We start from the raw sequence: 25,043 nt of genomic DNA on the forward strand, positions 1-25,043 counted from the left end.
GCAGCTGTGGAGGGTTACATACGTCACTATTACATAGACACTATTGCGTAATTTCCCTATCACACCGAGCGCAGGATCAAAATAATCCCTTTTGCTTACTTAAACGCGCAGACACACACACAGTGTAGGCATGTACATGGACACACACACACGCAGAGATGCACACACATGCCTGGACACAGTGTAGGCACAGCAGATAGAAGGATACAGTATAGCGACTGATAGCAGCGTCTTTGTTGTGTCTTGATAATGTCAGGCATTTGACCTTAGCCTTGACAAGTGAGCGGTACTAGCTGCAAGGAAGCCTAGATTGCATTATGTGGGCTGCAGCCACTTTGTCTGCCAGCCTCAGACCACTCTCCCTCTCTCTCTTTGTCTTCTGCCTCCCATTACCTTATTCTCTCTTCTGGTATCCATCCAATACATATAGTACATGTGCGCCTATTGCTTTCGATCACTGCGGCCTCAAATGCATGTGTGCGTTTGGCTGGCCATTCACTGTCAGGCTAACTCACTCAGTCTGGGTCTAAATTGGAGTTTTAATTAAGTTGTAATTGCAGCTTACTTCTCTGGCACAGACAGCTACTAGTCCAGACTAGTTCAAGCTTCACAACTCTCCGGTCATTCTTTCCTGTCCTTTCATTTTCCTGTCCCATTTTCCTCTGACACCTCTCTGACTTGTGCGTTCGCACTCTCTGCCTCTCATCTTACTTTCACAGTTGTTTTCCTTCAGGACACAGGAGAGGGTTCTGTTTCGTAAAGAGGAACTTTTTCATTGGTGCGGTGCTGGCGTATGTTTTCGTATTCAAAATGATTTAGAGCCTGGAATAGGCTTGAACACAGACACACACATACACACATGCTCTCACACACAAACGCGGAGACAGGCCAAAGACACTGCGCTTTCTTCTCAGGTCTTTGCTCACCTGCAAAAGTAGGAGAACATAACAAGATCAATCTGTAAACTTCGTCTAATTAATGGGCAAGATAAAGAGAAGGAATGTGCAAAGACACATGTGGTTGAGCATTGTTTCTGTCGACATTTTTAATGAAAACTACAAGCATCTCAGGACTTAAAAATGTGTTCAGCTGCCATCAGATTTAACTGTTTTATTTAAAAAAATAATCAATTATCTTCAGTTTACTTTTTTTTTCAGTAGGTTGACATGAATTGCCTCTGCTGCAGCTGTTGGTCTGAAGGAAGTTTGTTTACCATTAAGTTATGAGAACATAGATACCAAAATCATCCACGTGTCCCTGAGTGTAGTATAGAGTAAACTCCCCTTTATTTAAAAGTCAAGTAAATTCCTGCCACCACAGTGGACAAAAAAGCGGCCTTAACCTTAACGAAGGGTGGAAGAAAAAAAAATTAATCAAAATGGAGGTGATGAAAGTGTGTGAATTGAAAAACAGAGGTGTAAAAATGGATGTGAAATGAAAAATGGAGTGATAAAATGTCAAGGGATTTGATTAATTAAAAGTTGATTCGATTGAAATAGTTGTGATGCGACGAAAACAGAGCCAGGTTTCATCACTTTCCCCATCTTTCATTAAGCTGCCATTCACCGTCGAAGGAAAGTCCTCAAGGGTGGCAGTAACAAACACTAACCGAAGAAAAAGTGATAAAAATGCTCATGATTTAGTAGCGGAGGTACTGAAATGCGTGTGAATTGAGAAATAGATGAATTTGATTTGATGAACTTGACTGACTTTTGTTTTAGAGACAGTGTTGCTCTGATGATCAGCTGGGCTGTGCTAACGTCTACTGTCCACCATTCATCATTCAGAATACCCAAATGACACTTATCATCCACAGCGAGCAATTTCTGTTTTTTTTCCCTGAGAGCCAAAAACTGACCGACTTTTTGGCTCTGAACTCTCAGGCCTGGAGCGCGTTCAGCCCAACAAAACGCAGCAAAACATTTCTTTAAATGGAAACGGTGGAGCATTGAACACCTCGTTGTGTTAGCACAATGCACTGCCTTAATACGTCAGGGTTTACACGTTGCTGCTAATTGGATAACACCTCTGAGACACCCACCAAACCAGAGAGAACGTACCTCAAAGCACACCGTTCCAAGGAAACGTGTCATTCAGCCCACAGAACAGTGCACAAGTGAGCTCTTACTATTAAAAACATTTGACAGTTAATCTCTGTTTTTCAATCACATGCATTTCATCACCTCCACCACTAATTCCTCAGCGTTTTTATCACTTTGATTTTCTTCAGTCGGTGTGTGTTACTCCCACCCTCGAGGCCACTTTCCTTCAATGATGGATGGCAATTTTGTTTTGTTTATGATGAATGTAAGGTGGGGAAAGTGATGACACGTGGGCCTGTTTTCATCATATCACAACTATCATCACTCCATTGTTCATTTCACATTAATTTCTACACCTCTTTTTTTCAACCCACATGCATTTTCATCACCTTTTATCAGTTCAGTATTGTTAGTTCCAGCGCTCCTGGAACAAAAATCATAAAATGAACCTTTGGTTTTCAGTACACCATGATTTACATATATGTATCTCTGGAATACAGACTCTCTGGGCAAAAAGGCCGAAATTCAAAATTTTTTGAATTCATTTGTGTGATAAAACATATTAGCTTCAGTGTATCACACATGCATCATTTTGGCGTCAGACGTGTTGCTCGATGGGTCACTTACTAACCTCAACACATTGAAACCCTTTCAGGAGCATTGCACAATAGTTTCTGTGATTCTTATGATGCAAATTGGAGTGTGTCACCTCAAAGAGTGACAGTTGGGCTGTGACTCAGCGGAGGGCGGGACCTGACGGCCTCTGGAGTGGCAGAAAACACATGAAATTAGAATGAAACCACCCTGAAATCCTTACAGGAAAACCTGTTCTCGAGCGAGACGCTGAAACCTTATCAGGAGGCTGATCTAGAGCATCTCCTCGTCTTTAAGCCTGTTGCTGTAACGATATGCAGCAGGGGATTACCAGAATTCCCGTGAGAAAATGTGAACTAAAGTAAAGAACCTGTAATCTCTCGGCTGCTGAAGAGCAAACGCTAAGGGTTCAGACTGAGAGAGCTGAACTAAGGTCATTTTCTTCGGAACCAGAGTGGAAAAACTGACTTCGTTGAATTTGGTTTGTTTAGGTTCACACTGCCCATTTGCAAACAAACCAGCTAAACAGAAGTCACGTGCACTCAGAAGCAGCTTTTTTTTATTGAACGGAGTGTTGATAACCTGTCCAGTGACAGATACAGGAATTCAACTTATTTGTTTACATGGAAGTACACAAGTGGCCATTGTGGCGCAGTTATTTGATTATACACAACTCAAACGGCATTGTTCTCATCTGACCAGGTGAGTCAGACTATAGGAGTAAACCCTCCAAAGTTCAAATAAACTGCTGCAAATATGTTCGCCGTACAGACGCTTTAAAACTGCTTTCATGGACGGAGTGTGAGGGGCTTTTCCAGCTCTGGCTCACAGCTGAACACAGCTGATATGGAAACACTGAATCAGGTCTCCAAAAACTTAGTGATCAGAGATGAAAGGCGCTGTGTGAAGGCAAGTGCAACAGCGCAGCGGCGTTAAAGATCTCTGCGAGATTTTCTCAAAGAAGCTTTTGTTCTTCAGCTTTAAAACACAGCGGTCACAGAGTGAAAAGGAAAGCAGTATAAATATCATAGCTCTACACTCTGCTCCCTGCTCGCCGAAGAGATAACTTTGTTTTTGTGGTCCGCGCAGAAGTGGTGAGTTTGAATGAGAAGCCCTGAGCTGCAGAGCAGAGGGAATGCTGTGGAATAAACAGAGCAGCTGGGAGGGCCATTGTGAAGATCTGATTTACTGTTCGAGGTTGTCCTGTAGCTGTCACCACTCAGAAATGTTCATCCCATGCATCCCTCCTCCTCCTCCTCCTCCTCCTCCTCTACTCACAAGCATGCATGCGTATGTGAATGTGTGTGGCCTATTTCTGTTTGTATGTTTATCGTGTGTGTGTGTGTGTGTGTGTGTGTGTGTGTGTCCGAACTGTCAGCGAGTGATGGAAAACGTCCTGGGTCCTCTTCCTCATTTGGTGCCAGAGGAAATATGACTCAAATGGACACCATTAGTCCTAATGGGTTGGGGCCAGCTGCACAGGAGACACAGACACACACAGAAAACAAACAATCATGCAGCAGTAACAGACACAGACACGCGTTGTGTTTTTAGCGTGTTGTAGCTGCTAATTTTGCCATAGCTAGCCTTTATTCCACTCGTGTTAGCTTTGTTAGCTATGGTTGCTTTTCATCAGTCGTTCTGGAAAGCCGAAAATGTGTTCCTGGAGTTTTCTGTATGTATTTTACATTATGTGGAGTTAGGAAGTTGAGCCCTTTGTCTGTTTCGCAATGATAAAACATTTATTTTAGCATTCAGCACCTCCAGCTATGGGGAAAGCTAAGGAATATGCTGTTGTTATATGCTTAGCAGCAAGTCTTGTTTTTTTTGGTTGTTTAAAGAAACAAGTTATACAAATTAACTTTACAGAAGTATTTATTTAGCTTGGAATGAGGACAGAAAAACTACCATAGAAAACAGTCTGACAGAAGTCGAACAGAGGCTGGGGGCAGAGGCCTTTTACATAAAAAGGCAACAGTCAGAAACATAAAGATACATTTTCCTGTAATTAGTTTATTCATGATCTCTTGCTTTCAGTATGCACCCTGTGACTGCCTGTCACATTTGAAACCACTGTTCCTGTGTATTTTTCTGGTGCAATGACATCGCTGCCTCTGTCTCCCTCTGTCCTCGTCCCCTCAGAGAGGGACTACACCAGTCTATGTGAGAAGCAGCCCATTGGTCGGCTGTTGTTCCGTCAGTACTGTGACACCAGGCCAGAGCTGAAGCGCTGCATCGAATTTATGGATGCTGTGGTAAGACTTTGATCATTACTCTGCTTATTCTCTGACTTTCTAGCTAACCCTCTCTCACACATCCTTCTCCGTCCCTGCATCTCTGTCTCTCTCTCATCTGATCCTTCTATCTGGTCGACTGGTCTGAATCGGGCCCCGCAGAGCAAGGAGTTGGAGAGGAAAGTCAGTGCTCGGTCCTTTGCCTGCTCTTGGCACTAGCATTGGGTGGTGGGTGGGGTGGGCGTAGGGGGTGATTAGCGACTTAGGCAGGCTGTCAGAGCAGACCCCTCCCCTTCCTCCATGCACTCCCCCATGAGGTCAAGCCCACGTCAGAGGCAGGTCCCCTGGGTGAGACAGGCAAACACAGGCCCGAGCTTGTGTCTAGGCCCCTGGAGGTATGTGAGAAAGGAAAACAGGGGGATCGTGCTTATTTAATAAGAACCTACATTAGTCTTTTTCAAGGTAGGCAGACAGGAGCAGAGATACGTGTGCTAGGAGTGATACATACACTGACTGACAAGAATACAAGAAATGAACCAAGCAGCGTTTTAGTGCTCATCGTGCTGCTAGTCCCACTGAAGACGTCATGCCTTGGCCGTGATGTGTGGTCGCACGGTCGGTCCCATTCCTTTCCACTGAGCTTGTTTTCAAACAAAACAACGGCTCGAAACAGTCGAGCTGCAGACCTTCTCCCTGCCTACAGCCATATTTGACCAAAAACACAATCTGTGATGGTGCGATGGGGTGAAAACGGAGGCCTGGTAGGTGACAGATGTAACGGGCGAAGCGTGAAGATGAACATGGTTGCCAGTTTGTTGCTTTGACTAAGATGAGATGTTTTGTCATCAGCAGCACTTCTGTATTTGTCTGCCACCCCACACTCTTTTCTATTTTAATATCTTCCTCACTCTTGTTCCTCATTAACCCCTCTACCCTTCTCTCTCTCTCTCTCTCTCTCTCTCTCTCTCTCTCTCTCAGCCTCCCCCTCTGCTTTCTGGTGCCCATCTCTCTGTCTGTCCTTATTTGGACAGACATTAAAGATGGCTTAATGAGTATGGCTTCCTACGTTGCTGTGTTGTTCACACTTCTGTTCCGCTCTGACAGGCCATGTACCAGCTAGCTCCTGACGAGAAGAGGAGGGACTGCGGACTGAATGTTTTAGACACATACTTTAATAATGGGGTAAGACCCACACACGCTTACTTCATAACCGACATAAGAAATTAGTGTGGCAGTGTATCTCAAGTCATCCAGTTGTTCATCTCGCTGGACTTTATGATTTAATTACATTAAAGCTGTAATTTTGAGATGTTTATTTTTGATCTCTGCATGGTTTTATTGCTTTATTAATAGTTTTATCAGTATATTTACATTTAATTGAGTAAACACATATTTGCCAATGATTAATATATAATATATTAATATGTGCTGGCAACTTTGGACTTTATCCAAAGTAGAAATCCACAGGTGTGTAGTAACCATTTAGTATTGGTAAACTGGGCATTTCCAGCACCTCTGCAGTGTCTACACCTCTGTTTGGGTTCTCTTGGGGTGGAAATGAGCACTATCGGTTGACACTAACTGCGCTTCATTTCTCGTAAATTACACTGGCGCACACATAGAAATAGAAATGGGGAATGGGCTGCCCTATAGTGCGAGTGTGAGGAAATTAATTGGGTAGCAGTATGCACATGCATATCACACTCTCTTGTGGTTTTCCTTTGTTTTGTTCACACCACAACCACACCACAACCTTTATTTTTAAGTTTTTCGCACTTTGGCCCTCAAAAGAGTTTACAGAGGTCTCCCCCGCTGAAATGAACTGGACCAAACTGACAAACGAACCAAAGTTTGTTTTGAACCGGACCCAGCAGCTGAGGTGTGACCACAGCCTTGATGTCGTGCTCCACTAGCCGGACCGTGCAGGTTCACACTCAGAAAGGGCCGAGCTGACTGATAATGTTTTTCCTAGCCTTGACAGTCTGCAGCCATGTTGCACTATCATCTCACTTTGATCTGTCCTTCTCTGTCTGTCCGCCTGCCTCGCCCTGTCTTTCTCTCTGCAACCGTCAAGTCGGCGGCCCATCTGCCAGACATACCCCAGGATGTGGTCGCTGGGTGTCGGGAGAGGCTGGAGCAGAGTCCGTGTAAGGAGCTCTTCAATGACTGCACCAAGTAAGTCCGGCTCATGGGCTGCTTTTCATATCCTGTGTGACTGTGATCTGATCTGCAGCTCTGAGTTGTGATCAGACTGTTAATGAAATGACTTTGTGTGTTTGGTTTTATTTTTGATTGAGTCTGGCTGTCAAAGTGCAATGGCACCAATACAATCCTGTTCCTTCAGCAAGCGCGCGAGTGTGTGTGTGTGTGTATGTGTTTGTAGACTGTGTGGATCAGTGCACCCTGTCACTAGTGATGATGAGGCAGCTGGCACCTGGCATGCAGTATTAGACACACACACACACACACACACACACACACACACACACACACACACACACACACACACACACACACACACACAGACTTGCAAACATGTGCACAGTAGAGGCGAATGAAAAAGAGCAGTGGGCAGAGAGAGCATCCGGATGGCTGGCATGAAAACAACAGCCACCTCAGTGTTCCCCACATACACACACCACACAGACACACACTCTCTCTCACACACAAACACAGATTTACAAACACATACACACACAGACACACACACACACACACACACATACACTTACACACACTCTTGCAGGTGTTTCTGCTTCCTGCTCTGAGAGCCAGGAGAAGCAAACAGACCAGGGATTATTACCCCGAATGTACTTCTCATTGCCCGCGCGCACACGCACACACACACACACACACACACACACACACACACACACACACACACACACACACACACACACACACACACATTCACGCACCTCAATGTAACTCACTATTAGCCCCAGTAATTTAGCTCTGTCACAGTTGGTTGCTGTTGCCCAGGACGTCAGCTGAATGGAATATTGTGAAATGTGTATCATGATGAGTTGTCACATTCACCTTGGTAATGATAAATGTAGGAATTACTGTGTGTACGTTGGCACGTTATGCTTTATTTTCTTTATTTCCTGTCACGATTTGGCTCACCGCTGATGTGTTTATGTTGATTAATTACCGTAGGGGCTGCAGTGAAAGATTGCTGCTGTCTGAACTGTACTGTGTGCTGATTGGTTGGCTGAAGTTTGGTTGTTTTCACATTTCGTTAAGCAGTTAGAGTTTAATTAAAGGAAATTCGGACAGTTTCTTCAGAATTTTGAGTGAGTCGAGAACATATTGATTAACACTGACAGCACAACATTGCAGAAGTACTTTTCATAAACAAGTATGAACTGAATTATTTTCAAATTTTTCTGAACAGTGTACAATCCACACCTCATCAAATCAGCAGACTCCAAGAAAAGAGACCCATGTCTCCTCAGTCCGCGCAAGAGCTGAGTTGCTGTAGACTATCGACTTTTAGCCACACAGGCAGACAGATTTGGGTTGGAACACTGCGACCAGCCTGTGATTCACTTGAGCTTCCCCCGCGGGAATACCGGAATCTGCTAGAAGGAGCTCAGGAGAAGAGGGAATCATGGTTGGGAAAACAGTCCGTGTTCTCAGCCTGCGCTCCTGTTTTGGCCAAACACACGAAGAGAGCTTTTTAAGAGCTGTTGGATTTATAGAATCAATAACTTATATGGATCAGAAGCTCGTCATGCTAACCTCCACGGACAGATTCACTGTTGGCGATGCTGTTTTATGCTAATGCTAATGGTTTATCCAAATTATCTCAACCCATAGTTTTGTGAAATGCAGTAATGTGGCTGTGACATCAGTCTGTTAATCATGTCTTTATCTTATTAATTGATTTATTGTCATTATTGTGTGTACTGGTATGGTTTGCCTTTGGAGGCAGAAACATAGGAAGACCCTGGTAGAGGGAGTTTGAACAGGGCAAAGTGTTGGCCGATATGTAACTGAAGCTGGTAAACATTAGTGATTGAAGTTAAGATGAACACAACACACACACACACACACGCACGCACGCGCACACACACACACACACACACACACACACACACACACCTGCCATCTGTCTTTGGCATATCAGGTCATGGTCTGCTGGTCTTGTTTCCTTCCCCTCTGCATCTCTATTTTAACACCTCTGAGTAGCCAAAAAGGCACTGGGGAGGGCAGAGAAACGATGTAAGAAAGAGAGTCGCCGCGGCAAAATAATTCTGAAGTTCCACGCTTTGTGCCGTGGGAAGCACAGCATCCGCTTCATTCAAACTCCTCAACCGGATTGAATACAGAGCGAGCGGGTAGAAAGCGCGTCATGAGGGGTTTGAAAATCCACAGAGAGTAATGAGAGCAGAGCAAAAGGGCGAAATTGGGAAAAGTGAGGAGAAATGGAAAAAAAGTGTTAAGGCGAGCGGGGCTAAACAGCAGAGTGTACAAACACAGAGCAACACAGGCACGTGTTTGTGTCCGAGCAGCAGCAGCACTTCAGATGTTTTTGAATGGAATTCCTGTTCAGCTTCGATCATCACTCCTTCCACTATCATTATTATTTGTATTCCGTTGTGGAATTTTTATTTTCTTTAATTCTCTTATTCCAATATGTAACTCTGACCCAGGGCTTATTCAGGCTTTTTTCTCAGTGAGAAAGACTGTAGGAAAGCATGGTGCTGCACGTGGAAACGTGACTTTTGGCAGGGCTGCACACCCACTAGCAGAAATTTATTAGCTCACTGGATTTTCTTCTGCTGCAGTGGAACATACTGTTATGTCATACTAAGAGTAAAGCGTGGCCTGCAGTGCATGTGTGTCGTGGTGTTTCGTGTATCGCTGGTCTTGACAAAGGTCCGCTTGCTGATTTTTCTCCCCTTTTCTTTTCCTCTCACTCTCTCCTCATGTAACAAAAGCCATATTGTAGCTGTGTTTATTTCTACTCCCAGTGGTGTCTGTCTGAGGCTCAACTCCAAGCCAGGCACTGCTTGGCTCCTGCCGTTCTAGAGCCCTTTCTTAAAGTGTCCGGCACCAGTTTTGTCTTGTGAGGCTGACGGAAGCCAGTGGACCTGATACATGAACATGGACGAGAGTCGGAGCTGAGAAACCTCAGCCCCTCAAGCCTTACTGATACTGAAAAACATTTGCTGTCCACAAGACTGTATTGAAAACATGGTATTGTATCCATGGTGGTTACAGGACTGCATCTTCAGGGGATTTCAGTAAGTTTTAATGCACATACTTTTAGTTCAAACCCCAGTGAGCTCAGGAAGAGCAGAGAACAGACTGATGAAATATTTAGACACTGTACCTCCTCTGCGAAGCATAGATGGGACGTTCATGAACTGGGTCCCATGATGACATAATTCAGTTTTCTTTTACACAGCAGAGGGTGCTCCCCTTGTGGAAACTCTCTACTCTCGAGCCCTTCGCCAAGAACAGCCACCCCAGGGCTGCTGGTAACCACAGGCAGCTTTCCTCATCCTCCTCAGTGATGAAGTAATTCTAAAATATGGTCAAGGAAAATCTCTCCTTGCCAATGTCAGTCATGTGTTGTAGGCTGGCGGAGGAGCTTTTGATCACACTGGTCCACAGGAGAGAAAGTGGTACTGGTGTAACGGAGACTTCCACGGGCTCGTGGTTGATGATGATGATGCACAGTGTTGTGATGGAAGGCCCTTTTTTTTTTTTTTAAGATATTATTGATTTAAGATGTCAAAGCTTTTTCATGTAGAGTTATATAATCAAAGCATATATACAATATGCAAAATAAATACACTTTCAGTTTAAATTTGATGCGTTTGTACAAGATGTTACTGGTGTTTTACATCAGTTCATACGTTATGTGACGTAACGCCTTCTTAAACTCGTTGAATTGGATTTTTTTAAGCCACTAACATATGAAATTGTCACCCATATGGCAAATATCCATAGACACGTGTGAGAGGAGTACAAATACAGACATGTAAAACAGGTTAAGCTTTTCTGTCACGCTTGTCTTAAAGTAATTAAGTAGTACAAGTACTCGCCTCTGGCCTTTGGCTCAGTCTCTGCTGCTGCTTGAAGCTGATATATGGACTTGTTAGTTCCTGCTTTCCTCAGCTTTGTGAAGTTGGCTGTGAAAAGTGGAAGACACTCTTTGTTTGTCAGTCATGATCCTGCTGTTAATGATTTGGATAACAGGTTTTTGTCTTAAGCTGGATATAGAAAACATCGGAAGCTTGTATTGTCAGCGTGTTTTCTTGTCCTTATGTAATATTTGTTATGACAGCGGACTTGATCATTTGTGGTGGATATGTGCCATCAAGATTGACCAGAACAAAACGTCTAAAATGTTTTTAGACAAGTGTTTTTAGTTAAAATTCCATTTACAATTTCCCATGCTTAAGGCTATAACTAAGTAAAAGCTTAAAGGTTCCTTGTGGACTTCTCTTCTAAACAAATAAGCTATGTTTACAGTTGATGTTTGCAGTTAAGTTTAAGTATGTCTCACATTGTGTGTATTCTTTAAGTCTATCACGTGTTGAATTGCATTTCCTTCCTCATAAAACATTTGCAAAGCGGACTTGTTGTAGATCTTGTTTCCCTGCAAGTGGTCTTTGTTGATGCGCTGCTACGACTGTTCTCTCATTACTGCCACCATCGGATCAATGTAATAATGTGAAACTGATAGCAGGATGGAAAGTGTGCGCGTAGGGTACTTGTAAAAACGTTGCTCCATAGCGCCACTGGTGCTCGAAAACCTCCACAGGGTGCCCTCAATTAAAAGGACTAAAAAAAATATTTGAAACTGTCAGTAAATGTAAACTGTAAATGATTTTCTGGCCTTTTGTTTTTACAAGCTGGTAAATGGTTTCTGAGGTTTTTGTGGATATATTAGTAACAATAAATGACACATTTTTGTGTTGTTGTTTTTCATAGTGACTTGTATTTCTCTTCATTAATGTCTGCTGTGGTGTAGTAATCTCAAAGTCTTCCTGTGGCATTTGGCGTCATTCTCCGTTTAGATATGTTATCCACCGACAGCGCTGACAGCGAGGACAGTAGACTTTTAAAGGCACTAATAACCACAACATTTTGCTAACCGGTGTTAATTTTTGCCGCAGCTCTTGAAGTAAACCTGTCTCAGTACAGTTCAATTCATATCTGTTTCATACCAGTTAAACAGGACATTTTGTTGAAGTCAAACAACATCTGTAGTCAAAGCAGTGAAAAGGCTGGCAGGGTCACGTCAAAGACTCCTGTTCTTGCAGCTCTGAGTGGAGTGGCTGTTGACGTATGGTCCAGAGATGATGAGGCTGTGACCTTAAACGACCCTTCAACCGTTCAACTTCCAGCCGGACACTTACAAAGTGTTTAGGTTTGTTTGTGCATCTGTCTGACTCTATGACGTAATCACGGATTCGGACAGATTCACACCCACATGCACGTGTGAGGTGAGATTAGATGTTCCGCTCACCCTCCTTCTCAGTAAAAAATGTTTTCCCCCAAATCCCCCTGCATGAGTCGAGTGGAATGTCTCTGTTCAAAGGCATTTTTCATTTTTCACGGCAGTGAATCGGCACCAAGTTGTTTTTTTTTTCAACAGTCTTTCCACTGAGAACGGCTTTGGACCACAACACAGCCTGCAATGCCTAAACACGCACGCAAACACGCGGACATACACGAACATGCACACATATGCGATTGAGGGGCCGGTCGGATAAAGACTGTGTGTGCTCGCAGTCACTGGAAAGGTGAAAAGGCGTCCTCCAGCTGTCTGTTCATCTGTCTGGAAATGTTCACGTGCTTGTTTATGTTTTTCCTGGTGACATGTTCATCTTTATTACCTTGTTATTAAATGCTCGTCAACCCTCGTTCTCCCTCCCTCCCTACAGAATAGTTCGTGATTATCTGAGTGGGGCTCCATTTTCCTCCTACCATGAGTCCATGTACTTCTCTCGCTTCCTGCAGTGGAAATGGTTGGAGAGGTGGGTAGTCACTGCAGATTACACACTTGGTGAAGCAGACATGCAAACTATTCTTTTGTCTTACATAAAAGTGACACCTGTGGTGTGACGCCCATTTGGTATTCTCTGCTCAGGGTTGCATCAGTCATTCCACTGCTTTATCTGCTAAGGACAGCAAATTTGTCATATAAAGATAGTTACAAACTTTGTTTTTAATGCTCATTGTCTGCAGAGGAAAATAAAATTAAATATATTATTGATGAATAGAATAAAAAGACTGATAATAACCTTGTGTTAAGAAGTGGCAGAAGAAATGCTTACAACAAACAAAAAAGGCACAAATGTTCCAGTGTACAGAAGTGGCAGGGAAGGTGCACTGAAACACAAAGGTGGTGCTGCCAATCAGTGAGAGGAGTAAATAATTGATGACGCTTTGCATAATGGCTGGGTAACTGAAGCAGGGTGGAAAGAGCAGTCATCAGGGTGGATTAATAATATATTAGAGCATTACTCTGTCTGCAGCATCACATGGTCTGAGAGAGTGGCACAACCCTCAGTTATTTTATGTCTCTTTTTGTCTCTGTCTCTCTGTCTCCTTCTTCTTTCCATCCCTGCAGGCAACCAGTAACCAAAAATACCTTCAGACATTATAGAGTACTAGGAAAAGGTGGATTTGGCGAGGTGAGTGTCACTGCAATCCAGGAGTAAAGTAGAAATAAGTGACGGTGTTCTGTGGTTATTAAAGTTTGTATGGTGGACTCTGAGCCAGCGTTATGTTCCCTCACACAGCACGTTTGGAAAGGACATGTTAATGTTAACGATCGAAGCTGCTTAACAGTTAGTTAATGCTGCCCTGTTTATGTCCCCACTCCAGTAATGCTGGGTGGAGAAATCTGTGGTGTGACACATTAACTTCCATTAGTTGTACTTTTAAAGTGTGTGTGTGTGTGTGTGTGGTTTTTTTTTTTTATGTGCGTGTGTGTGATAATGTTTCCTTGGTGCTTGTTTTCCAGGTTTGTGCCTGCCAAGTACGTGCCACCGGTAAGATGTACGCCTGTAAAAAGCTGGAAAAGAAACGAGTGAAGAAAAGAAAAGGTGAAGCAATGGCACTAAACGAAAAACGCATTTTAGAAAAAGTTAACAGTAGTTTTGTAGTAAGTACTACCTTTTTCTTATTCAACCTTTCAACAGAAATGTACCTGTTTGTGCGTGTGTGTCAGTGTGAGTGCTGTGTGCGTTGTGCGTGTGAAAGCATTGTTTGTTGTGGCTGCAGGATCCTGCAAAAGAAATTGAATAGTGTGTTTGCGAAGGCTGATGATCAGCTGTTAAAGACAGCGCTGTGACTCCAGTTCTGTTTGTTTAATGACTTCCACGCCAGGTGGACGAGCTTGTGAGTCGCAGTGGAAAGAAATGTGATGGCATAAAACCACAAAAGGGGGGGAAATAAGTCACGTGACATTATTGACCAGTTGCAGGTGACACAGGCACACTGCAGGGCGGTTTGTAAGGATGTGCACACATTTTGACTCAGGCTAGCTTGCATGCACATTCTGCCAATAAATCCACGCAAACATGCCAAATTTGATTTCATTTGGAGCATACTGTCAGCCTGAAATCATTTGTGAATGTGTCCTGATATATGATTGAAATCTGTTTTGCTGCCATGCAATGTTTTAATGACGTTTTTCTATGTTCTTGATGTTCTTGACTCAAATGTACAGATTGCATGTTGTAGTAAATGTACGTACTTCCCGACAGGTGTGTGTCATAGATTATGAGGAACAGCAACAGACACACCACACACATGCCTCTGTGCCAACTTGGGTCACACACTTTTTGACTTGACTTGTCTGAGTTCATCTTTGTGCTGTAACCTGATAGCAATGATGGATGATTACTTTTAAAATAGAGGCACAGTTGATCTGGATTAAAAAGACCTTAAAACTTCACCAAACCAAACTTCATTTGAGGCAAATCATTTGATTGGACATGATTTAGGCCAAAATGTCAGTCAGGTCAGAGCAGTAATGTGAGGGAAGTGTCAGCTTTCAGAGACAGGTCTGAGGAAGCTCTGATCAAAAAAGAACTATTAGCTAGAAAACAATATGACAACGATTTCCAAAGAACTTCATAAAAGCATCACAGGCTCCGTCATGAGGAAGTGATGTACCATCTGCTCTTCCTGGTCGTCACACCAAACTAACAAATTACAAAGACCCTCAGTAGCGTCTGTAAAATACTTTATGATGCTTTTGGCTAGAACGCCGCAAAACCCAGAAAGGATCAGGAGGGCTTCAGGTGCTGTCTTTGCTTGAGCTCATTGTCTCTTGCAAACCAAACATAATGAACTTCCTGCACAGTTTAAGTTTCATAATAAAGCAACAGCATGCAGAAGAAAGTAGTGCAGTGTCCTGCTGCTCACAGCATGTGTGCCAGCCAAAAAAAAAAAAAAAATCATTACCCTGCCACCGTACCGCCATGCCTCAAGCTCTTAATGGTGGCGTTGCTCTTGGCTGGTTTTCCTATGGAGGATTTTCATAAATTGAGCCATAGTCATGAGTAAGCGGTGGTTTTTGGCCGGTGCTGTAACGCCAAGCTTGAACGCTTTTTAGGGAGTCACCTAGCTTTTCATTTCTTCCATGCTGTCCCGAAGTACTGAAGGGCAGAAATTTGCAGTTGACAGTCCATTAACATGTAAGATGATACATTGTAGGAACAGTTCAAGGCCTTAAAGGGAGATATCAGTAATGTCTATGGGTCATAAATGAAATATGAGAGAGAGGTGACAAGAATGACCATGAGTGCGTAGATTATTTCCATTTCATCTCTATGACGACAGTGCCTGAAAATCACCTGAAATCAGGAAGTTTGACTTCATTAGCAGTTAGCAAGAGCACTTTTTAAAATGCGAACCAGCTGTGACACAGCGTACATGTTCTTGTGTGTCTGTTTTTTTAAATTCTGCTATCAACGCTCTCCGTGTATGAAAATGCTTGAATTCTAATCCTGCTTGACTACACATGTTGACATCAGGAATCAAACGCAGCTGGAAAACTGGTGATGCCTGCTTCTCTTTCCATTTCGTCCAACTGTACACAGGAAAGCGTCTCAGGTGCTCCGGCAGGAAAAGAAAACTTAGCTTTGGCTCAGCGTCGTGCTCCTTGAAAAAAAATGATTGTTCCAAAGACAAGAAAATTACAGCGAGCTCTCGTTTAACATTCTTGGAACGTGGCGAGGAGCGGCTAGAAGGATAAGCATGTTAATTTCTGGTCTGCGGGTCTGTGCAATGTGGACTTTGTTATATGTGTACATGCTGTAGAACATGGTGTTCTGCTGTCTGACTGTATGGGACTGTGATATTGATCTGGAGTACAGTAAGCTGGACTGTAGGATCACAGCCTCAGAGCCCCTCCATGTTCTCCATCTGAAGCTAATGCTTGTGTTTGAGTCGTACTACGTGTTGGATTAGTCGCTTTCTGATGCAGTGTGAGCTATGTTGTGCGTCCTTGTTTTAAATGAGTCATGGCAGAAGCATGTGTATGGGCATGCACACACACACACACACACACACACACACACACACACACACACACACACACACACACACACACACACACACACACACACACACACACACACACACACACACAGAGGCTAGAGTGGGCTTGTTACAGAACCTCAGACTTGCAGCTCTTGTCACCTGGGATTGGCACATGATTGTGTGTGTGCGCACGTGTGTGTGTGTGTGTGTGTGTGTGTGTGTGTGTGTGTGTGTGTGTGTGTGTGTGTGTGTGTGTGTGTGTGTGTGTGTGTGTGTGTGTGTGTGTGTGTGTGTGTGTGTGTGTGTGTGTGTGTGTGTGTGTGTGTGTGTGTTCGTTCTCTGTGCTGCAGGCAGAACTGATGACTCTTCATGTGCCTCTCTACCTACGAGAGAGGCTCTGTTGCCTAGCAACACTGACCAAACAGCAGTAGCAAGGAGAAGAGTCAAGTACTCTCTCAAACCCCTCATTTCTCTCTCTCTCGCTATTGTTCTTTACTTTTTTTTGATCAGTGCATCATACTATTAGTCAATGCTTACTGCTAGCTTGCTGTATGTTTTAACCATTAACACATCTCTTTCAGTGTGTGGGTGTGTGCATGTGAGACAGAGGGCAGGGTGACCCCGCTCTGAAGTCTCCCGCAGGTGAAACCTCAGGCGAGGCTCCTCGCTCTGATGCACATTATCGTTTGAAATCTTATGAATACAATAGAACAGTTAAGGGATTGAAGCACACACAAGCCAGGCCTGTTGTTCAATGTTGCATTAATACAAATTTTCCCAAAATATCAGATTTTGCAGTGTTAATTATGGGACCATCAATTGGGATTTGAATCGGATTTTAGCATTTGATCAAAGAACAATTGGACACCAGTTTTCACTAGCTGTCCTGTCTGTTACCTGAGAAGATTAAGCTCCAGAGGGAGGCAAAGCGGATGTTGTGATGTCATGATTCACTTCCTTTGAGAGTAAAGTCATTTCCAGTAAGCCGATTGCCTTTGGTTTTCTTCATTTCTGTGACTTATCGCATTAGCATAGATGTTGGGCATTAGTGGTGGTGTGATTGCGCAATTGAAATACTTTGAGCTTATTTCGTTATTGGGATGTTGTTTTGGATATCCTTGTGAGAGACATTATGAGAGACATTGTTTTGTGTTGCCAAATTCAATAGTTTTGTCCATTGCTCATGAATAACCATATGTTTTGCCTGGGCTTGTAGCACATATTTGTGTGTTTGTTTAGGCACAGTATGTACGTGTGTGTATGTGTGTGTATGTGTGTGTGTGTGTGTGTGTGTGTGTGTGTGTGTGTGTGTGTGTGTGTGTGTGTGTGTGTGTGTGTGTGTGTGTGTGTGTGTGTGTGTGTTTGTTTGTGTTTGCATGTTGTTCGCTCGGCCCATAAGGTTTTTTTCCCCCATCCCCTCTTGTGGTCTGTCTCTGACTGCATAGTCCAGAGCAGATGGGATTCCTCCTGATGGCAGCAACATCCTGCTTGTACACAACGGCACAGGCACACACACTGTACCCTGCATGTCACTGACCCACAGGGGGTAGAGGGAGGAGGAGGGGAGAGAGAGGGAGGGCTGGTGGGAATGAAGGGAGAAAAGAGAGATAGATGGTGGGATTCAAGGGAAGGGACGTGAAGTAATGAAGAAAGCAGGGCAGGAGAAGCTTCTGGGTTTCCATGTCATGATGTATCTCTCTTGGTTTCTCTTTGTATACAGTCCTGACATTCCATCTGGGATAATGGACGATTATTTGTGGGCATTAAACAAACCAAATGAAACAATCCTGTTCCTCTAGCCACCCTGTCTCTTACCACTGCTCTTCCCTCTTCCTCCTCCTGTTCCTCACCCCTCTCTCTCTCTCTCTCTCTCTCTCTCTCTCTCTCTCTCTCGCTCTCTCTCGCTCTCTCTCTCTCTCTCTCTCTCTCTCTCTCACTCACTCACTCACTCTCTCTCTCTCTCTCTCTCTCTCTCACTCACTCACTCACTCACTCACTCACTCACTCACTCTCTCTCTCTCTCTCTCTCTCTCTCTCTCTCTCACTCACTCACTCACTCACTCACTCACTCACTCACTCTCTCTCTCTCTCTCTCTCTCTCTCTCTTCATGCCTTCCTCCACACCAACTCCTTGACTCCTTGGTCCCTCACCTCCCTCGTTACCACTTCCCCAAATTTGCCTCCCCTTCCAGGTTAGTCTGGCGTATGCCTATGAAACCAAGGATGCGCTGTGCCTGGTGTTGACCATAATGAATGGCGGTGACTTAAAGTTCCACATCTACAACATGGGAAACTCGGGCTTTGACGAGCAGAGGGCCATTTTCTACGCTGCTGAGATCTGCTGTGGCCTGGAGGACCTGCACCGTGAGAGGATAGTCTACAGGTTAGGTCACATGGGGGTCAGACAGGGCAGGTGGAGATGGGGAGTAATCATAGTAATTCTGTTTAGAAGATTAGAGGATACTGTAGGCAGGCCATCTTGACTGTCTCAAAAATATGGCCCCTGTTGTCATTACATATTAGGACAGCGTTAAGCATAGAGTCTTAGGAGTATTTTGTGGTCTCTGAGGACGGTTGTTATGAGGTTTACAGGCCCAGGACCACATTATATAAGCTTGTTGTTGTACAAAAGAATTTGCCTACAACTGGCTAAAGGTCCTGAAAAGGGACACTCCACTGATTTTTGCACACAATGTTCAGTTTATTTGTTCTGAGAAGCACTACCAGTAAAAACAGCTGTGTGATGTCATTTGTGGCTCAGAAGGGAGCTTTGTAAATTAACCCTGATGATGTCATAGTGATGCCATCAAGGTTATCTCAGATTACGTCTGGGACAAGCCTGCATTACAGACAAGGGGTGTGGAGTTTAAAAGAAGTAGGGTTTTTAACAGGCGGCAGGGAGTAATGAAAGAAACTACCCAGCTGCACAATGGGAAATCTGAAATTTTGGAGCTAAAAGTCAGGATATCTCTCTGGCCCTTCAGTTTTGACTATTTGTTTTTTTAATCTGTCTCTTGCAAATCCCCTGATTTAGTAGAAGTGCGGTAGTAAATCAGTGGAATACTCCTTTAACCCAAGGACAACTGACAGACCTCACCAATTCAGGAGGCCCAAACAAACCATAAACTAACTGCATGTCTGGCTGTTTTTCAGCTCTGGTGTTTCCATCACAGTGTTTGCAGTCGTGTAAGATTGATACGAGTGCAAATAGAAAGTTCTGGATGATGAATTGTTGTTTGATTAATGGTGTGCTGATTTCACTGAGGTGGCATGCACCTGTCACACTCAGTGGAGCCTCAGAGTAATGCTAACATAAACACTGATGTTCTTAGAAGACACATGCAGCCACATACACATGGCCCATGTGGTCATATAAACACTCGATCTCTGAGTGTGTAAGGGCAAACTTCAGATTTGAGCTTGGCATTGGTTAGAAGACTAGCCCCAGGTTTCAAACTTTATAGCTGTTATAATAAGATAAGACAAGGATTTGGCTTGAAAGGAGGTTATAATAAATTAGATAATAACATGATACATAAATTAAAAATGACTCATAAAAGACCTTAATACATAGTAACACATAAACAGAGCGTGAATATAGCTCATTGTCATATAATGCATGATAATGAATATAGCAAATAAAGATGTGTGTGCAGATAAGCTGTCTATTAATCCACAGGAAAGATTGTAGAAGCTCAAGAACAGAAATCATGTGGGCAGTAAAAGACAATGAAATGTCAACAAATGACAGGTTAATATAGGATGCAAATATTTATCCACAACGTTATTGTGTCTTGTACTCAAATGTTCGATTTTCATACAAGCATCATTTCAACAGAATGACCCCCTATTTTTTTTTTTTTTTTTCTTGCAGGGATTTGAAACCTGAAAACATCCTTCTGGATGATCGTGGTATGTTCAACTTAAGATTATTTTATATTTTCTTGTTCAGTTTAGCGCAGAGGGAGCTAATATGTGAGCAGCAGTTTACCACAGCTCTCTTGATGTGACCCTGAACCTTACAAGGTACAAAACAAACAAGCAGTCTGTATCTGGTCCACTTTGTCACGTGCAGGTACATTATCTCCATGTCTTTCTCAGGCTGAAAAATCATCTTCTCAACTTCTTCACATCACAGACTTTCCTCTGAGTCATACTCCCGTAACATCTATTCTCTGTAACATAGCCTTATCTTGAAATAGAGGAATCTTTTCTTATTCTCTTTCTGTCAGAGTACTATGGCTTTGACTTTTGCACCTATTATTATTGTGGACGGATATCACGGAAATTAAATGTATTCCTCTGTTAGTAACTTTAAAAAGTGTGCATTTTTATTAAAATATGTATATTCTTAGATCTCAGTTGGGTAATTCACCTGTGGTTCTTGTTTAGGACACATCCGAATTTCAGACCTGGGTCTTGCTGTTCAAATCCCTGAAGGAGAGACGATACGAGGGAGAGTGGGCACTGTTGGATACATGGGTAAGAACTTATGTAACCCTCTTCTACCTTCTTTTGTTAGTCAAACCTTTCATCCTTATTTGCTGAAACAACTGCAACTGTTACTTTACTGTCAAATTTCATCTTTCTGCCCCTCCTTATGAACTTCCATTAACCGTCTCTTCTTCATCTCCCTCCTGCAGCTCCTGAGGTGATCCAGAACGAGAGCTACACTGTCAGCCCAGACTGGTGGGGGCTGGGCTGCCTGATCTTTGAGATGATACAGGGCCAGTCGCCCTTTCGCAAGCGCAAGGAGCGGGTCAAGCGGGAAGAGGTAGACAGACGGGTGCGTGAGGACCAGGAGGAGTACTCTGATAAGTTCTCAGAGGAGGCCAAGGACATCTGCAGACAGGTGAGAGTGAAGAGATGGAGGGTGACAGATGGTTGTAGGATTAGGAAAAGGTGTCGAGGAGGAGAAAAGGAGGACAAAGGGAGGAGAGCACAGTAACAAGATTCGTTGAGGTTAGTGGCAAATGAGGACATGGATGCATGAGGCTGAAGGGGTGGTTGAATGGGAGGACTATGCAGAAAAAAAAACACTGGTTCTTGAAGAATTTCAAGATTGGATAATAAGATTGTATATATGTCCTATATATTTTAGTATGTCCTCTAGTCCAGGGCTGTGAGGAATTAATCCCAGCATGCATTCTGTGGGAGGCAGTCCAAGATAAATCATACTGCAGTGCATATTTCTTTGTATCAGCACATGCCAGCTGATAGGGAGCAGCATTTTTATTTATTTGGAGTCACATTTCCTGTGATCTGGCTAATGCAATGCAATGCAATGCAGTAATGACTTTTTAGCTCTTTTTGGTCTGCAGCTTCTCCTGAGAAAATGTCACGCTGTAAAGCTGCTAAACGCTGCACTGTGTTCACCAGCCAGTGGCTAACATTGGCCACGTGTTGTCTGGTGTTGCGCAGGTACCATACAGTTTGTTTATCAGAGGCTTTGCCTGTTGTGGCTGCGCTGATGAGAGCAATGAGAGTGAATCCAAACAATAAATTTTTGGGGTGTAAAACCAAAACAGTGAGCTGAAAGACACTAAATTGTTCTGGGGGAGAACTGCAGAGTTTGGTGATAATTGTGTGAACTTGTTACTAAGAGCAGCCATTTTCACAATAGAGTGATTTCAGCCAACACATTGATTAGTGCAGGTTTAAGGAGATCAGTTAGCTATCGGGGCTTGAAGTATTCTCATCTATGTTTCACCTCCTGTCTTCCACCGTCTCACTATTCCATGCTCCAGCAGGGAGCCACTGAGCTGCTCTGCCTCTGAGCAGGACGGGATGGGGGACGTTTATTTGTGTGACGCGGTGGAACATTCTGACCCGAGGTTCAGCAGAGTCAAAGACTCCCTGGGGAGTGGAGGAGTGGTGGGGGGGAACAGGGAGAAAGAGAGGCTTCAGCAAGAAATGGGAGGAAGATAATAAGGAAGGGGAGAGAAAGAGGAAGGGGGAGAAATAGTCTCTCCCGGAGAGATGGCCATTACCACAGCCCAAAATAGAGAAGTGATCTGACTTGTCAAGAGCAGAAACTGAGAGTCTGCTTTGAACCCTGGTGTAAATTGGACAAGAGTTGCGCAAAGATAACCAAAGTGAGAGTGGGAGAGTGAGAAGCCATTGCTTTGTTGATTGTGAAAACCACCAGCTTTTGGGTGAGGACAGGGCCAGTGAGAGTGTCCACTAGTAGCCAAACCACTGAACAGTGCTCATCCAGTTCAGAAGGCTGCTGTACTGTAGGTGGTGTGGTGGTAATATTATCCAGAAGCTCTCATAGAGACAGCAATGGCGCTCTAATTCTATCCACGGTGGTGCTACATTAACCCCTGAATATATGGATTTGTGTTGGTCTTATTTAGATTAACAGGGGTCAGATACAGAAAGTCACGAAGATCATATGAAACTATGTCCATATGTGTGCTTTGTCGACATTGGACCAGAGGGATTAGTCACATATCTGTAAGGAGTTATCCAGCATCACAGGAGCCCCCTCCCTTTCTTTGAGTGTTTGAGTCATGGTCGAGAACTGGGCTTAAACAGAACTTTGTTTCATGAGAAATTTGAAATACATTAAGGTAAAAGTGATGTGCCAAAGCCATTTGGGCTAACACACTCCATGTTTAAGTCTCTCTTGCCTCTTCCTCATCCTCTTCCTCCTGCTGTATGTCAGCTTCTTGCTAAGGACCCCAAGGAGCGACTTGGCTGCCAGGGTCGAGGGGCCATAGAGGTCAAGCAGCACCCCATCTTCAGAAACATCAACTTCAAACGCCTGGAGGCCAACATGCTGGACCCTCCCTTCAGCCCCGATGTAAGAGCAGCACACACACACGAACATGCACACGTAAACGTACCCACTCCAAAGTCTGGACAGGACAGGCTCAATTCACAGCTTGTAGCCTGAAACCTCAGTGAGCGACAAATCAGCACACAGGAAATACCATTGTCACCAGTAAACAAACACTTCCAGTACAAGCTAGTTATCATGGTAGCTGGTGGGGGTGGTGAGAAGCAGGCATGTGATTTCAAGTGTCCTTCCGAACTGGCCGATCAAATGGAAAACATGCTTTCTTGTGAATATATGTAACTGTGGAGTGTAACACAGACTGCTACCTCGACCAGATGAATCTAAGATTTTAGTGTGTGCAGCACTCGTAGATTTAGCTCTCATAGAAGCTGTTGGAATCATTTCGTTTTAGTGTCGTAAATAGCTTGAGTGAGGGAGAGTGACTGACCCAAGAGGTTCGTTCAATAGTTGAAAGTAGATAGTGTTATCTGCATTTCTATTTTGGCTTATTCAGGGCAGTAGGGCCTCGCTGAGAAAAATAGAGTCCTGAGGCATGTGAAGATTTCCATGTCATTTAAATAAAAGCCTGATAGGAAGTATTTCAGGTTCTGTATTCCCCCTTTGGTCCAAAATAAATAGACTTTTCACAGTCGTGTCTTCTCTCCGTCTTTCTTCCTCTCTCTGTCTCGCTCTCAGCCTCGGGCCGTGTATTGTAAAGACGTCCTGGACATAGAGCAGTTCTCCACTGTCAAAGGCGTGAACCTTGACCCCACAGACGATGACTTCTACCACAAGTTTGTCACAGGCAGTGTCTCCATCCCGTGGCAGAACGAGGTACTGCAGACTGAGCCCACTGAGATGATGTCATCCTTCAGTCCTGCAACAGACAGATACAATGCAGTACAGCACTGGGGACAGAGGAATACATGTGTTCATGAAGAATCCGCTCCTTTAAGAGTGGTGTAGAGGCATGAATCCAATTAAATGCTTTTAGATGTCAATATGGCATTGCCTGTGAATGCCTCAAGTTAATGAATATGTTTGAGACAAGGTGCTCATTTACAGATGGACACTGGAAAAGCGACCTATAGAGAGGGATGTGTTATAAATAAGACACCCAAGAACCTTGAACCAGTTAGCAGGATAAATAACTGGGCCTCTTGTCCTTTGTAGATGATTGAGATGGAGTGCTTCAAAGAAATCAATGTCTACGAGACTGACGGGACGCTGTGCTCGGACCTGGACATGAACCGGCCTAATCCTCCACCAAAGAGAGGCTTCTTCTACCGCCTTTTCAGAAGAGAGGCAAGTGCTAGTGCTCCGCCAACTGTCCGAGGGGGTGGGGGCTAAGGTACTTCCTCTCTTCCTTCTTTCCTTCCTTGGCTTTTTTTTCCCCCCTCCAGGCCTTGTCCAAACTCAACATTTGAAAACTTCACCTCTGTGAAATGTGCTCTTTCCAGTTATGTCACTGCAAGTTTTCGTTGGTTAGAATAAGGCCTCTCTTTCTCCTTCTCTCAGGGCTTGAAAAACCCAATCCGTTGTTAATCCTTTTGCATATTCTTTTCTGTGTTTGTTGCTGTGCTGCTTTTTCTCAGGAGGTCTAACATGGGGAATCTTTTCTTGAGAGAAGCTGGGAAGATGTAGGGAGGTATCAAAAAATGTTTGTCGATGGTTAAAAAAAAAAAAAGTCCGTCACATCTTTTATTGGTTGCAGGAGCTGCTTATTTCCACTATCTTTCACCTCTCCTTTATTACAGAGACCTTTCATTTCGGTCTGTACTTGTCTGTAGTTTCCTTGAATTGAAGGGTGTAACTGCCACTGCAGGCAGGGTGGACATGTCCCACTCCTGTCCCACCCTTTGATAGTTT

At 43.8% G+C, this 25,043-nt stretch overlaps 1 protein-coding gene across 2 annotated transcripts in view; it reads left to right on the forward strand.

Moving 5' to 3' along the window:
* Positions 1-25,043, forward strand: part of grk4 (G protein-coupled receptor kinase 4) — a 42,219-nt gene that overhangs the window by 13,071 nt on the left and 4,105 nt on the right. The window contains exons 3-15 of one of the 2 annotated variants that reach the window (XM_070978668.1): positions 4,779-4,891; positions 5,975-6,052; positions 6,945-7,045; positions 12,778-12,870; positions 13,467-13,530; positions 13,863-14,003; positions 18,583-18,773; positions 20,265-20,302; positions 20,783-20,872; positions 21,034-21,242; positions 23,061-23,198; positions 23,871-24,008; positions 24,348-24,479. In XM_070978668.1, coding sequence (XP_070834769.1) covers positions 4,779-4,891; positions 5,975-6,052; positions 6,945-7,045; positions 12,778-12,870; positions 13,467-13,530; positions 13,863-14,003; positions 18,583-18,773; positions 20,265-20,302; positions 20,783-20,872; positions 21,034-21,242; positions 23,061-23,198; positions 23,871-24,008; positions 24,348-24,479 — 1,526 coding nt within the window. Of the gene's footprint in view, positions 1-4,778; positions 4,892-5,974; positions 6,053-6,944; positions 7,046-12,777; positions 12,871-13,466; positions 13,531-13,862; positions 14,004-18,582; positions 18,774-20,264; positions 20,303-20,782; positions 20,873-21,033; positions 21,243-23,060; positions 23,199-23,870; positions 24,009-24,347; positions 24,526-25,043 lie in introns of both variants that reach the window. The other variant, XM_070978677.1, reaches the window with a different exon arrangement.

Source organism: Chaetodon trifascialis, chromosome 2 (genome assembly GCF_039877785.1).
Source record: "Chaetodon trifascialis isolate fChaTrf1 chromosome 2, fChaTrf1.hap1, whole genome shotgun sequence".
NCBI lineage: Eukaryota > Metazoa > Chordata > Actinopteri > Chaetodontiformes > Chaetodontidae > Chaetodon > Chaetodon trifascialis.